Source organism: Gymnoscopelus microlampas (assembly GCF_963454915.1).
Source record: "Gymnoscopelus microlampas genome assembly, chromosome: 9".
In the NCBI taxonomy this organism is placed as follows: Eukaryota; Metazoa; Chordata; class Actinopteri; order Myctophiformes; family Myctophidae; genus Gymnoscopelus; species Gymnoscopelus microlampas.
In genome coordinates, this window is record NC_139946.1 from 50,748,101 (window position 1) to 50,760,943 (window position 12,843).

General features: G+C 40.1%; 1 protein-coding gene across 1 annotated transcript in view; it reads left to right on the top strand.

The window, feature by feature from the left end:
• The window catches only part of LOC311051243 (NACHT, LRR and PYD domains-containing protein 3-like), a 380,092-nt gene that overhangs the window by 94,523 nt on the left and 272,726 nt on the right, over positions 1-12,843 (top strand). The window contains exon 11 of the mRNA XM_084065725.1: positions 12,153-12,329. Coding sequence (XP_083921851.1) covers positions 12,153-12,329 — 177 coding nt within the window. The remainder of the gene's footprint in view (positions 1-12,152; positions 12,330-12,843) is intronic.

Consider the following 12,843-nt stretch of genomic DNA (forward strand, 5'->3'; position numbering starts at 1 on the left):
TTTTTCCGACAATTATAGTTTGGAACCGTGACGGAGGCACTGTCTCAAGCGAACTTGAGCCACGAGAGGCACCGGCGAGGGAGCTAAAGCGAGCAAGTTGCCGTGCCGAAAGTTGTGAAGTTCGCTTGAGCCGATTCAGCGCCGTCCGAGTTACGTAACGATAGGCACGGAATCGTAAATCATGCTGGGACAAACGCTCACCGTTTGCCCCAACTGCCACTCAAAGGGACTACTGGCCAATCACAGCGCTTCTTTTCCAGGACTTGTCAAAATCTCGTTGTATAAAAATATCACATGGTTCAGATTGGGGTGTTTGCAAGAGCTTCTGTACACAGTGAATGATTTCGATTTGGGGTTTTATTGTTTTGTTTGTGTTTTGATTCATGAAGACATGCACTGTTATGGTGATTTTGGGTAACACATTAAGTTATTTTCTATACATACATTTTGGCAATATTGTGGAACACAAGCATTCCAGACCTACATTTCAGTGCCTGTGAGCAGCACAGGAGTTTAATGTCACTTTTGGTAGGGAGTAGTTTAAAGGGACAGTGCACCTTAAAACTGCAAGTTTCAAGCCAGTCATATGCTGTGGGAAATATACTTTACTGCTAAAGAGTATTATTCAACATTAAGGGTATTTAAAGTATTGAATAACAGTGAATATGTGGAAAAGTTGATTAATGTGATCTGAATATATGTATTTGGTGAACTGAAATTGTGATTAATGTGAAAATGAAGAACTCTGAACCAAAGACTAAAACAGAGATAAATGGAGGTGAAATGTATTGTGATGACATGATTTTTGATTAAAAAAAGGGAACATTTCATAAAACCAACAGATTGTGAGTTGCATTCTGGAAAGAGAACGTCAAGTCAAGTGTTTTCATTGTTCTGTGTGTTTTCCTGTTTTACTCAGGAGCAGTTTTGTTAATGAGGTACCCAGCAGCCCTGGGACCCGTAACAATTTGTTTTTGGGAGCAAGCGGATTTTTTCTAAGTGAAAAAATGAAGCTTTAATGAGCCAATGAATATTGCAGTTTTATGACAATTAATCATCTGGGTAGCTTTAATAGTTGTTTTCCACTGAGGTGAGCAGGCATTGTATGTTGATGAGAACATGACTGTGATTCCATGCGTAGGTGTGTTGCATGGCGTGTGAATGGAACAATAGAAAGATTAACTTGAGAGTCGAAACTGGCACGTAGATGATGAGTGATTAGATAACGAAGGCCATGGCAGGAATTAAAAGGAATGCAGTGTCACAACCAGTTTGATCATGTGTCCTGATTTACACTCAGCAGCCTGTCAAAAGAGCAGTGGTGGAAAGTACATTTACTCAAGCACTGTACTTAAGTACAATTTTCAAATTTTCAATAATTTTTACTTCTACTCCACTACATCTCGAAGGGAAATATTGCACTTTTACTCCACTATTAATTAATTAAAAACTTTAGTTACAGTACTTTTTTATTATTATTACAAAACCACTTCAGACCTATATACTTTGGCAATTTGAAAATAGCCGATCTACAAGCTCACACAACACGTTGTGAGCTTGTAGATCGGCTATTTTCTAAGGATTTTTATAAATTTCATACATTTGAAAACTTGTGAAATGAAAACTTTTACTTTTGGTACTTTGATACTTTGAAAAAATTTTGATTCCAATACTTTTGTACTTTTACTCAAGTATATTTTGAGCAGGACGTAGTAGAGCCTCCGTCCTGCTCTTCCTACCCAACATTCCCTGCTGACAGGCTCCGCCACCAGCCCGTAGGAGTACATGCCATGACAAACATCACCCTCCCCGCCCGGCTTCCCTCCCCAGAACACGACCAATTGTGTTTGTATAGACCAGTGGTAACCAACCGGTCGATTCTTTTTTTTGAGAAAAAAAAAATCAGTCGATAGCTGAAAAGTGGGGGGACATTTGGGACCGTCCGGAACCTTGCCGGACAGCTACATTGCTGGCCTTATATTATATGAATATTTATTAGAAAATGTAATTACAGCAGTAATTCCTGCTGATTTGTTCATCTTATCAATGAAACAAATTAATAATATCGTAGCGGTTTCCACTCACCCCCACGGGAGTTTTCTTCACGCAGCTGAGTCTGCTGCTGACTGAGCTGGAGAACAGGGTTCGATTCCAGCTCGGTGCACTAAAACGCTTACTGATTTCCCATATGAACTGTAACATACATTTACTATTAGTGTAAGTGTTATAAACTCATACAGTTATGAGTTAGCCAGGCCAGGTTGCCTACCCAGGGCCCGTAAAGTTTGGAAGGCAGTTATAGCTAATTGGAAAATAACCAGCAAAATCTGACTGAGACTGATTGATCCCATGACTCCAGAAATAATATTTACCGATGTGTGTGAGTTTTGGACATAATTTGTAGGAGTGGTTGCAAAAAGTGTGCTTTGAAGAAAACGCAAACCTTGTATGACAAAAACCTTTACTTTTCAGGAAATGAGAAAAACAACCTGTGTTCCGATGAGTTCTTTTTACCACCTTTCATTTGTTCAATATGCATAAAACCCACACACACACTAAACCACTTTTACTTTACCTTTCAGAATGTTTCAAAAACGGCAGATCCAAAAGCACAATGATATGAGCTTGAAGATCTGCTATTTTTTCTACTTTTGCGCGGCACAGAGTGCTATTCAAAAATAGCAGATCTACAGCCTGTGAATAACTCATAAATCGATATTAACTCAAATAGCCAAAGAAATATAAAATGACACACAATGCGTTCCCGGTCTTAATGGGTTAACTATGGAAAATGCAGCTTGGGTAAAACAAAATAGCTTTATTGGAGCATTCCAATAGTGGTCAAATACATGTTAAAGGGGAAATCCACCCATTTTCAATATTTAACTATGTCATTAATATAGCATAAAGAAGTTGTGTGGAAATAAGAAAAAAGTTCCCCCCTTTCTGTGTTGCCTTGAAATGGAGGATTGATTGTGGGTTTAACATTGCAAATTACAACATGATGACTCATCATGTTGTAATTTGCAATGTTAAACCCACAATCAATCCTCCATTTCAAGGCAACACAGAAAGGGGGGAACTTTTTTCTTATTTCCACACAACTCCTTTATGCTATATTAATGACATAGTTAAATATTGAAAATGGGTGGATTTCCCCTTTAAGACACATATTTAGAAAACAATTAGCCATAGGACCTTCAGTGGCTTTTGAGGGGCTCAGGAGGTAAAGCGACCGTCTTGGTTCGATCCCCGGCTACTATTGGCTGTGTGTTGAAGTGTTCTTGTGTTCTAGAGCACTGAACCCATAACTGCTTCAGATGAGCAGGTTGGTGCCTTGCATGGTTTCCTCTGCCCTCAATGTGTGTGCACGAGTGCATGTGTGTGCACGTGTGCATGTGTGCATGTGCGTGCGTTTCTGTGTGCGTGCGTGTATGTAAAGCATTTCTCTATTTACATTCTCTCTTGTTAGCACTTGTACTTGTACACTTGTACAATACAAAACAGTGTCAGGTTCAGGTGAGGTGAGGTACAGAGAAAAATTATGGCTTAAAGGGAATTTACAATTTCCGAAGTTTTTAAAATTAGAAATGTTAAAAAATAGTGAAAATAGCCGATATACAAGCTCACAATATGTCAGGTGCGACATATTGTGAGCTTGTAGATCTGCTATTTTCACTATATTTGAAACAGGACTTAAGTGGTTAATTCATAATATGTTTTTGTTTACACCTAGGAAGAGTCTAGAAATGTGGAGGAGTCAAAAGTACAACATTTCCATTTGAAATGTGTGAAAGTCCATGTTCTCCCTGTGTTCCCTAGAGTAGGTACCCTCACAAAAACATGCAGTAATCCTGGTCACTATACTGCCTCCCCCTGGCTAGCCGGGGCGCCTGATGGAGGGGAAAGGAACTGGTTGGAATAACGTGTTCCTTCCACGCGCTACGTCCAACCAGGGAAACTCCCCCCTGTCAGGTGACAAGAAGGTCAGTTGGCTCTCATGCATTGAAGGAGGCATGAGCTCGGCCCTGGCCTCCCTAGGTTGGCAGAGGGAAGGTAGTGCCCAGGATTACATAGACAATTGGCACTGGGTGTAAAAAATAGGGGTTACAAAATCGTGGGATAAAAAAAAGAAAAAGAAAAAAAGAAATGTGTGAAAGTCATGCAAATAATTAATAAAGATAAATACAAATAAAAACCTCGAGTACAGTACTGAAGTAAATGTTGTTACTTACTGTCCAACACTTATGTTATGGAGGAACTGCCCTTCCCCCATGGAGTGACGTTCCTGCACATACTGTCAGGCGCCACACCCTTTTCTATTCACTTTGCACTTCAACGTTCCCCAGGCTGTCTTCCAGAGAAAGCAAGCCTCCGAGGTTAGAGACATAAAAACTTGTATTGTTATGCTTGTGCGTTTCACATAATTGGTCTCACCTAAGTTCATTCATCTTTATTTTTGTCCATTCATCAAGTGACCTGCACAATTATATTTTCCACCCTAAAGGAGACATTTGGGCTGGTGTTCATGGACAAGGATATTCTCATGACTCTGGACAACGTAGCAGACAGAAGTCATCTCCTGTGATACATGCTGACATTTTAAGGTAGGCCACACTGTCTTAAAGGAAGAGCACCAGCGTGCTTTCCTTTTCAAAAGTAATAACGCATATCTCTCAAAGACCCCCTTCTAAGGATGTCCAAATTATTGTTTGGGGATTTTGTTTTTTTAAAAGACATAGGCACATTTGAAGTTATAAACAGAGCTCCCTCTAGAGGCTCGTCTTCAGGAAATGAGATGAGAGATGAGATATACTTTATTAATCCCAAAGGGAAATTGTGGAAACACCAAAGAAATCAGACATTGTTTGTTTCTGTGTGATGTTGTAAGTGTAAGGTAAACACTAAACAGGAAACAGCGGACGGACGGCAGACACTGATTCGTGATGATGATAATAAAAACTAAAGAATGTGTAGTTTAAGGGGGGGGGGCTAGTTCCTGCCGGTATAGGTGGTACCGAGGCTAGCCTGTGCAGGCGCTCCCTGACAAAGTGGTTTTATTTTTATTTCCATTTCAGACTTGACATGACAGAAAAGACAAGATGCTGATCTGGTGAAGCAGGGTCGTTGGTGGTTGGTGGTTACTGGTTAGATTGAGCAACACAATGGTAAGTTTGAGCGATTTTTTCTGTGTCAAATAATGCTGGACCAACCTGACTTGATGAAAATGATTGTCTACATTGTGTTTCCGTTCAACTTTGTTGGTGAATGATAGAGACATATTTGAATACACTGTAGCAAATACTGTACCATACAAGGACATAGACATAAACAAGGGATAATTGACAGTTAGCCGGCCATTGTTGAGAAATATACCCGGACAGGGTGATAGACCCTGATGCAAAGCGGAGGGGTCTTTATCACCCTGGGGGGGGGGGGGGGGGGGGGGGGTATGAAAGTAGTCCATTAGATTATGCCAGGCGTATCCAGTGCCACACGGTCGGCTCACAAAACTCTGGTAGTAAGTGTCAATAAATTATGAATCAATGTTCAGGTACTGCATTGTCTATTTCTCTCCTTAAACATTTTCATAATCATTCTTCAGTGTACTGTTTAGCAGTAAATTGCATTGTGTTTATTTACTTGGTGCCACCATGTTGGATATGGCAAAAACAAATCACCATGGGCTGATATGAACCAGGAGCTCAGGCTCTGTCCATAACAGTGGTTTGTTATTGATAGTAGCGGTCATTATTTAAAAATAACAACACCACTGAATTTAGTTTTTGACCAATCAGAATCAAGCATTTAACCAGTGTAATAACATTGTTTAATAGTGTTCAGTGATGATATGATATAATAAAATGACTCTTATGTACAACACTTTGTGGACAACAGGATGCTGGTGTCGACTTGACTTCAGAAAAAATGGATGAAGCAAAAGGTGAGTTTTTTTGTCAGTAATATAGTTCAATGCTTGACTTGACCATTGAGTAAGGTGTTTACTTGTGCTACCTTTGAGTGTATATCCTTAATATAATAATATATTATTGCAAAAAAAGATATGCCCTCAGTTGTAACGCTTTATGTATGTGAGGATGTAGAGATGCAGAGCTTTATTTTTCATTGATATAATGATGTCATTTTCTCTGATAAATGTACCACCAATTAACCACTCTATTTTTCTGTGTCAAACAGCACATGTTGTGAAACAGCACAGGGCGGATTTTATTCAAAAGGTTGTCACAGTGATGCCTATAGTAGACAGTTTAGGAATCATGGTCCATCCTGAGCTGTATACTGGGATTCAAGCAGAGAAGACGAGACAGGACCAAATGAGGAATCTGTATACAACTGTACTAGATCCAGGGGGAACACGCGTCAAAGCAGCATTTTACGATGCCCTTAAACAACACCAACCCCACATGTTGGATAGTTGTGGTAAGATCAAATGTCAATTGATTTGTTATTCTTTTCCTACAGTAGTTGTCACTTGTCACTAGTTTAAAATAATAAGGGCCAGCACACGCAACAACATTATTAAGTATCATAGGGTGGACTTGTTTCAGTCAAGACAGCCTTCTTCAGCTCCTATCTTTGCATTACTATATAGATATTTTACTGATGAGAATGATCTTATACATTGATTGATTTGTTTAACTGCAAATACTCTAGATCAGTGGTTCTCAAACTTTTCAGGCTGAAACCTCCCAAATTAATTATATATGAACTGGGGACCCCCCCAAAATAATTATATATGAACTAGTGACGCCCCCAAATAATTACATTTGAACATTACATTTTTATAGTATAGTTTGTTGATTACTTTTGATGCAGTAGTGGTCTTTTTTTCATTTCATTTTATCTTTTAGATATTAAAAAGTTCTTAGCTGTCCTTAAATTGTTCACTGTCATGTAGGGACCCCCCCCCCCCCCCCCCCCCCCCCAAAAAAAAAAAAAACAACATCTGGGGAACTCGCTGGTGGTCCCGACCCACAGGTTGAGAACCACTGCTCTAGAAAGCAGTAAAAGCATGTTTATTCAAATATTTGACAGGATGCGAGGGAGTAAGACAGTCTAATAGCATCTTTAGTATGATGGAGACTCTTTATTCACAGCTTTAACAAGATGGAAAGGAATAGATTTAAATTTGATAGATGGAAACACATTTTACCAAATGACAAAATGTGTCACTTGGTTTCACATTCCTTGTAATGAATTGTATCTAAAGTTCTAACTTTTTTAGTGATAAATAATAGAAAAGGATCAATAGCAGTATTGATAAAGACTGCTATTAAAGATATTAAGATAAAGATCATTAAGCAGTATAAAATATCTTATCAGCAACACAAATGCTGCTTCATCCAGATATTTATTTCAAACAAGTTTTGGCTCACTTAATCACATTATATCGCTCTAAATGCGGCAATATCGCCCTTGTATCGGCCGATATTGATATTGTGTGTGTGTGTGATCCTGTAATCCTAGATGTCAGTAATGTTCCAGATACTCCAGGGAGCAGTGCAGCTTCCTCTCAGAGACCAGACGATGGTAAACATTCATCCATTTCTCCATTTATTTCAACAGGATACATTCAGGGTAGACCCATAGATTCACAAACGTTCTGCACACACACACACACACACACACACACACACACACACACACACACACACACACAAACATTTCTACAATGTCTATCAATAACAAAAGGAATTGTTTTGTTTCTTACAGATTTGCTGGTGAAAACACAAGGGAGTGAACAACAACGGATTTCATTCTACCAAAAAAAGTTCAAAACAAATGTTGAGGACCCCTTTGCGTGTGTACCTGAAGGGACAGTCCAAGTGATGGACAAGCAGGAATTTGTAGAAAACTACACATATGTCAGCGTCATACAAGTTGAGAGCACAGAGGTCAGCAGTGAGCATGAGGTCACACAGATGGGGATGAAGAACACAGGCCAGGAGATCAAACTCAGTGAAATCTTTAAATCACCATCTGGACAAAACATTCACAGAACAGTGATGTCCATTGGTATCGCAGGAGTTGGCAAAACCTTTCTTGTGCACAAGTTTATCTCTGACTGGGCAACGACAGAAATGCAACATCCCCATCTCATATTTGTGCTCCACTTCCGCCGGCTAAATTTGCTGCATGGAAAAAGGTTTAGTTTGGCACAGCTAATTCACAAATGCATCGGCGCAGCCACATGCATCCCGGAAGAGGCTCTTAATTACATCTTCACAACGCTGCAAGAGTCAGGAATCTCTAGTTACGACAAGAGTCCCTTCAAACTTTTGTTCATCCTCGAAGGATTAGACGAAAGTCGGCTGACCCTAGACTTCAATACTGACCATGACTGCTCTGGTCCCACCTCACTGGAGGTCCTATTGGTAAACCTGATGAAAGGGGAGCTGCTTCGCTGTGCTCACATCTGGATAACCACACGCCCTGCAGCGGCCAAACAGATCCCTTCTTGCTTTGTTGACATAGTGACAGAGGTGAAAGGGTTCAGTGATGACAAGAAGAAGGAATACATCATGAAGAGATTCAGTGATGAGAACCAGGCCAAGAGAATCATCTCACACATCACTGCATCAAAGAGCATACACATCATGTGTGAAGTCCCAGTCATCTGTTCAATCACTGCCACAGTTCTGCAGCACATATTGAAGACAGACGAGACAGGAGAGCTGCCCAAGACCCCGACTGAGATGTACTGCCACTTCCTGTTAGTTCAGGCAAGGAGGGATGGGAAGAAGTATGAGACAGAGGCTGATAGAACTGTTCTTCTGAAGCTGGCCAGACTAGCATTTGAACATCTGGAGACAGGGAACCTCATCTTCTACCAAACAGACCTGGAAAAATGTGGTCTTGGTGTTAAAGAAGCCCCACAGTACTCAGCCTTGTGCACAGAGATCTTCAAAAAAGACAGTGATTGCTTCAAGGATGAACCCGTCTACTGCTTTGTTCATCTGAGCATTCAGGAGTTTCTGGCTGCAGTTTACCTGTTCCACTGTTTCAGAGAGAGGAAGATGAATGTATTACATACATTCCTGGCTGACTGGAAGATATCCCTGAAATTAAGAAAGGTCCGGTCCATGGATGACTTCCTGAAATATACCATGCGCAAAGCCCTAAAGAGTGAAAACGGCCACCTGGACCTCTTTGTGCGTTTCCTTCATGGCCTCTCACTGGAGTCCAATCAGGGTCTGTTGAAAGGCTTGCTGGGTCAGACAGAGAACAGCCCAGAGAGCGTCCAGAAAGTCATCCAGAACCTGAAGGAGATGAACACTGATGCCTCTCCTGACAGATGTATCAACATCTTCCACTGTCTGATGGAGCTGAAGGACCAGTCAGTATATCAGGACATACAAACATACATGAAGTCAGAGACCAAGAGGGGGGGGGAACTCTCTGAGATCCAGTGTTCAGCTCTGGCCTACATGCTGCAGATGTCAGAGGAGGTTCTGGATGAGTTGAAGCTGAGCACATTCAACACATCCTTGGAGGGGCGAAGGAGACTGATCCCAGCCTTGAGGAACTACATAAAGGCTGAGTTAGTAGTCATGTCAATATCAACACATTAGAACAGTCAAAATTCTGAAACCCTTCAGTCATGTTATACATTTTGACTTGCTTTAATGTAGTTCTGTTATCTGTTTGGGTTATAGGTGATTGTTTTGACTTAACATATTAAACATAAAACACTTCATATGGTCATTATAAATGCTACAAAATTACAGCAAAACCTTGGTTTATGTGCAGCCTATGTACATATTGTTACATTATTATGTTTTTGCTACTGTATCAATTATTGTTTTCATACATATTATGAATACTAGCATTAGTTGTTGTAGTATTAGTATTATGGCCCATCACAACAAACAGAGGATGAGTTAGGACAGATTTGATCATCTGTCAATATTTTACATCAACCAAGCAACGTTACATGTTGACGACTAACCTGCCTGCTGCGCTCCGGGAAATCTAGAAGGTGCTCCGTCACCTCAAATACAAATACGTTTTTTATTTTAGGCTATTTATTATTAATTAAACTTTCCCATTTTTCCCTCAATGTCCCTTTCTGCAATGGAAAATGACTTTATTATTCACTGTTAGAAAAATGGCCCGTGAGCCAGGTGATCTGACGCTCATTATGTTAGTTGCAGAGGACTCTGCAAATAAGGCAAAGGCCCCGCCTCCCCCTCATGTCAAGTGGTCAATGTTTACAACTTGATGAGAGGACTTATGGAAATGTCCTTATGGACGTGTTCTCTCTCTCCTTTGCAGATGCATATCTCTATACTAGTAGTCGGTAGAGGGAGATAGATAGATAGATAGATAGATAGATAGTTTTTGCATCAAAATAGCAGATCTACACAAGCTTACAAGTCGTCACGATGTGACACTCTGTAGATCTTGCAGATCAGCTATTTTCAAAACATGTTGGGGAAAAAAATACATTTTAATTTGGGGGTACTTGACATGAAAGGTTTGAGAACAACACTGGTCTAAAACAACTCTGACAGCTGGGTAGGCACAGTTTTTACAGATTGTTTGATATGGCACTCAACACCAACAACAGCAAAGCTTGGATAGAGATAAACTGCATCATATTTTAGAGGGAAATCTCAATGTTTCAATCTCGATGACTTCACTGACTATCATCCACTACATCAGTGATATTATTTACAGCATCACTGCACAAATTTGACTATTGTTACAGGGTGAAGGGTTACTAGGGCTATACTATACTATACTGTACCTTCAACATCACATTCCCATATTTATGTGAACATCCCCTTACCTTAGACATAGAATGTAAACAATGAAAATGTACTTTATTGGTCATTATGGTTTATTGTTCATTCTAATCTAGCATTTCACAGCCTTTATGTATTAATGCTGTTTCAAATGATACAGCAACTCAGTGGTTGTATACAGAAGCGATACTGTTAGATTGCAGTATGTATGGGAGAAAGGCTTAGCTTAGTATTAAACGGGGTGTCCATGGCACAACATATTTTCAGATGGAGGTCTGTGGCCATTGAGCATTTTCATGTGACAAAATATAGACTCCTGGGTTAATGTTAAAAGAAAACATCTTATTTCCCCAGGCTTGTGGTCAGTTAGGTGTTTGTGTGTGTGTGTGTGTGTGTGTGTGTGTGTGTGTGTGTGTGTGTGTGTGTGTGTGTGTGTGTGTGTGTGTGTGTGTGTGTGTGTGTGTTTCTGTGCATGCATGCCATGGTGGAAATACTTAAAGGGATAGTTCACCCAAAAAAGGACCTCTTTTCTATCAATTACACACCCCATGAAGCGTTGAATTCATGCAGATTTTTTTGTTTTTGTCGCATTCCTAAGCCAATAATTTGATGACCGGCGGAAAGATGCTAATGTTTCCAATAGGAGACTCAAAGTTGACACTTTGAGTCTCCTACCAGAGCCGCCGCCGATCATCAAATTATTGGCTTAGGAATGCAACAAAAACAAAAAAATCTCCATTAATTCAAGTCTACATGGGGTTTGTAATCGATAGGAAAAAAAGTCATTTTGGGGGTGAACTATCCCTTTAAAGTGAAAGTACTCATCACACAGAATGTATACAAATAATATATATATTTTTAAGTGGCAGATCTACAAGCTCACAAGTGTGTGTGTGTGTGTGTGTGTGTGTGTGTGTGTGTGTGTGTGTGTGTGTGTGTGTGTGTGTGTGTGTGTACGTGTACGTGTTGTATGAAGTATATCTCAGTGGTTTTTCATGCCAAGGACCCTCAAAATGTATATGTATTTAGCTGCGGACCCCATCTCAAAATATTTTGTTCCAGGGACCCCCGCAGAAGCAAAGATTTGAGTTTAAAAATGTAGCTTTAAAAATATATTCAAAGATTTGCACAAATGTCCTCGATTTTTCAAAAATAGCAGATCTACAAGCTCGTAGTGCGGCACTCGGTGCCGCGCTATGAGCTTGTAGATCTGCTATTTTTGAATAGCCAAAGTGTAAAATAATGCTTTTTAGCTCAAATCTAAAAATGACACAGATGCGTCCCAGGTCTTAATGTGTTAAATGAGTTATACAGAAAAAAAGGACTTGACCAAAGACAGTTAATAAGACAGATTAACATTTTCATGTGTTCATCTCCATTCAGGTTGGAACGCTGTGGACTCACAGAGAGATGCTGTGACGATCTGGCCTCCGTTCTCAGCTCCAACTCCTCTAGTCTGACCATCCTGAACCTGTTACGTAACGAGCTGCTGCACGATGCAGGCGTTAAGCGTCTTTGTGTTGGACTGAAGAGTCCACATTGTAAACTGGAGCAGCTCGGGTCAGTAGTCCTGAAGTTTGTCACAGTCGAACACACAGGATGGGGTGGTGGGTGCACTTTGCATATCTGTTTATTTATAATGATTTGTTATTTTAATGTGAAGCACACTGAGTGTATATGGTATTAAATGAGTGATACAAAAAAAGGACTTGACCAAAGACAGTTAATAAGCAAGGGATAATGTATGGGGAGGTAGTCATTATTGAAATTTAAAGCCTGTGTGTTTCTCTGCATGCATAACATGGTGGAAATACTTAAAGGGATAGTTCACCCAAAAAATGACTTATTTTCTATCAATTACATGCACACCACAAAAAAGCATTTTTTTTGTTTTTGTCGCATTTCGTCGCAGACCGGTGGAAAGATGCTAATGTTTCCAATAGGAGACTCAAAGTTGACACTTTGAGTCTCCTACCGGAGCCGCCGCCCTTCATCAAATTATTGGATTAGGAATGCAACAAAAAACAAAAAATCTCCATGTATTCAAGTCTACATGGGGTTTGTAATCGATAGA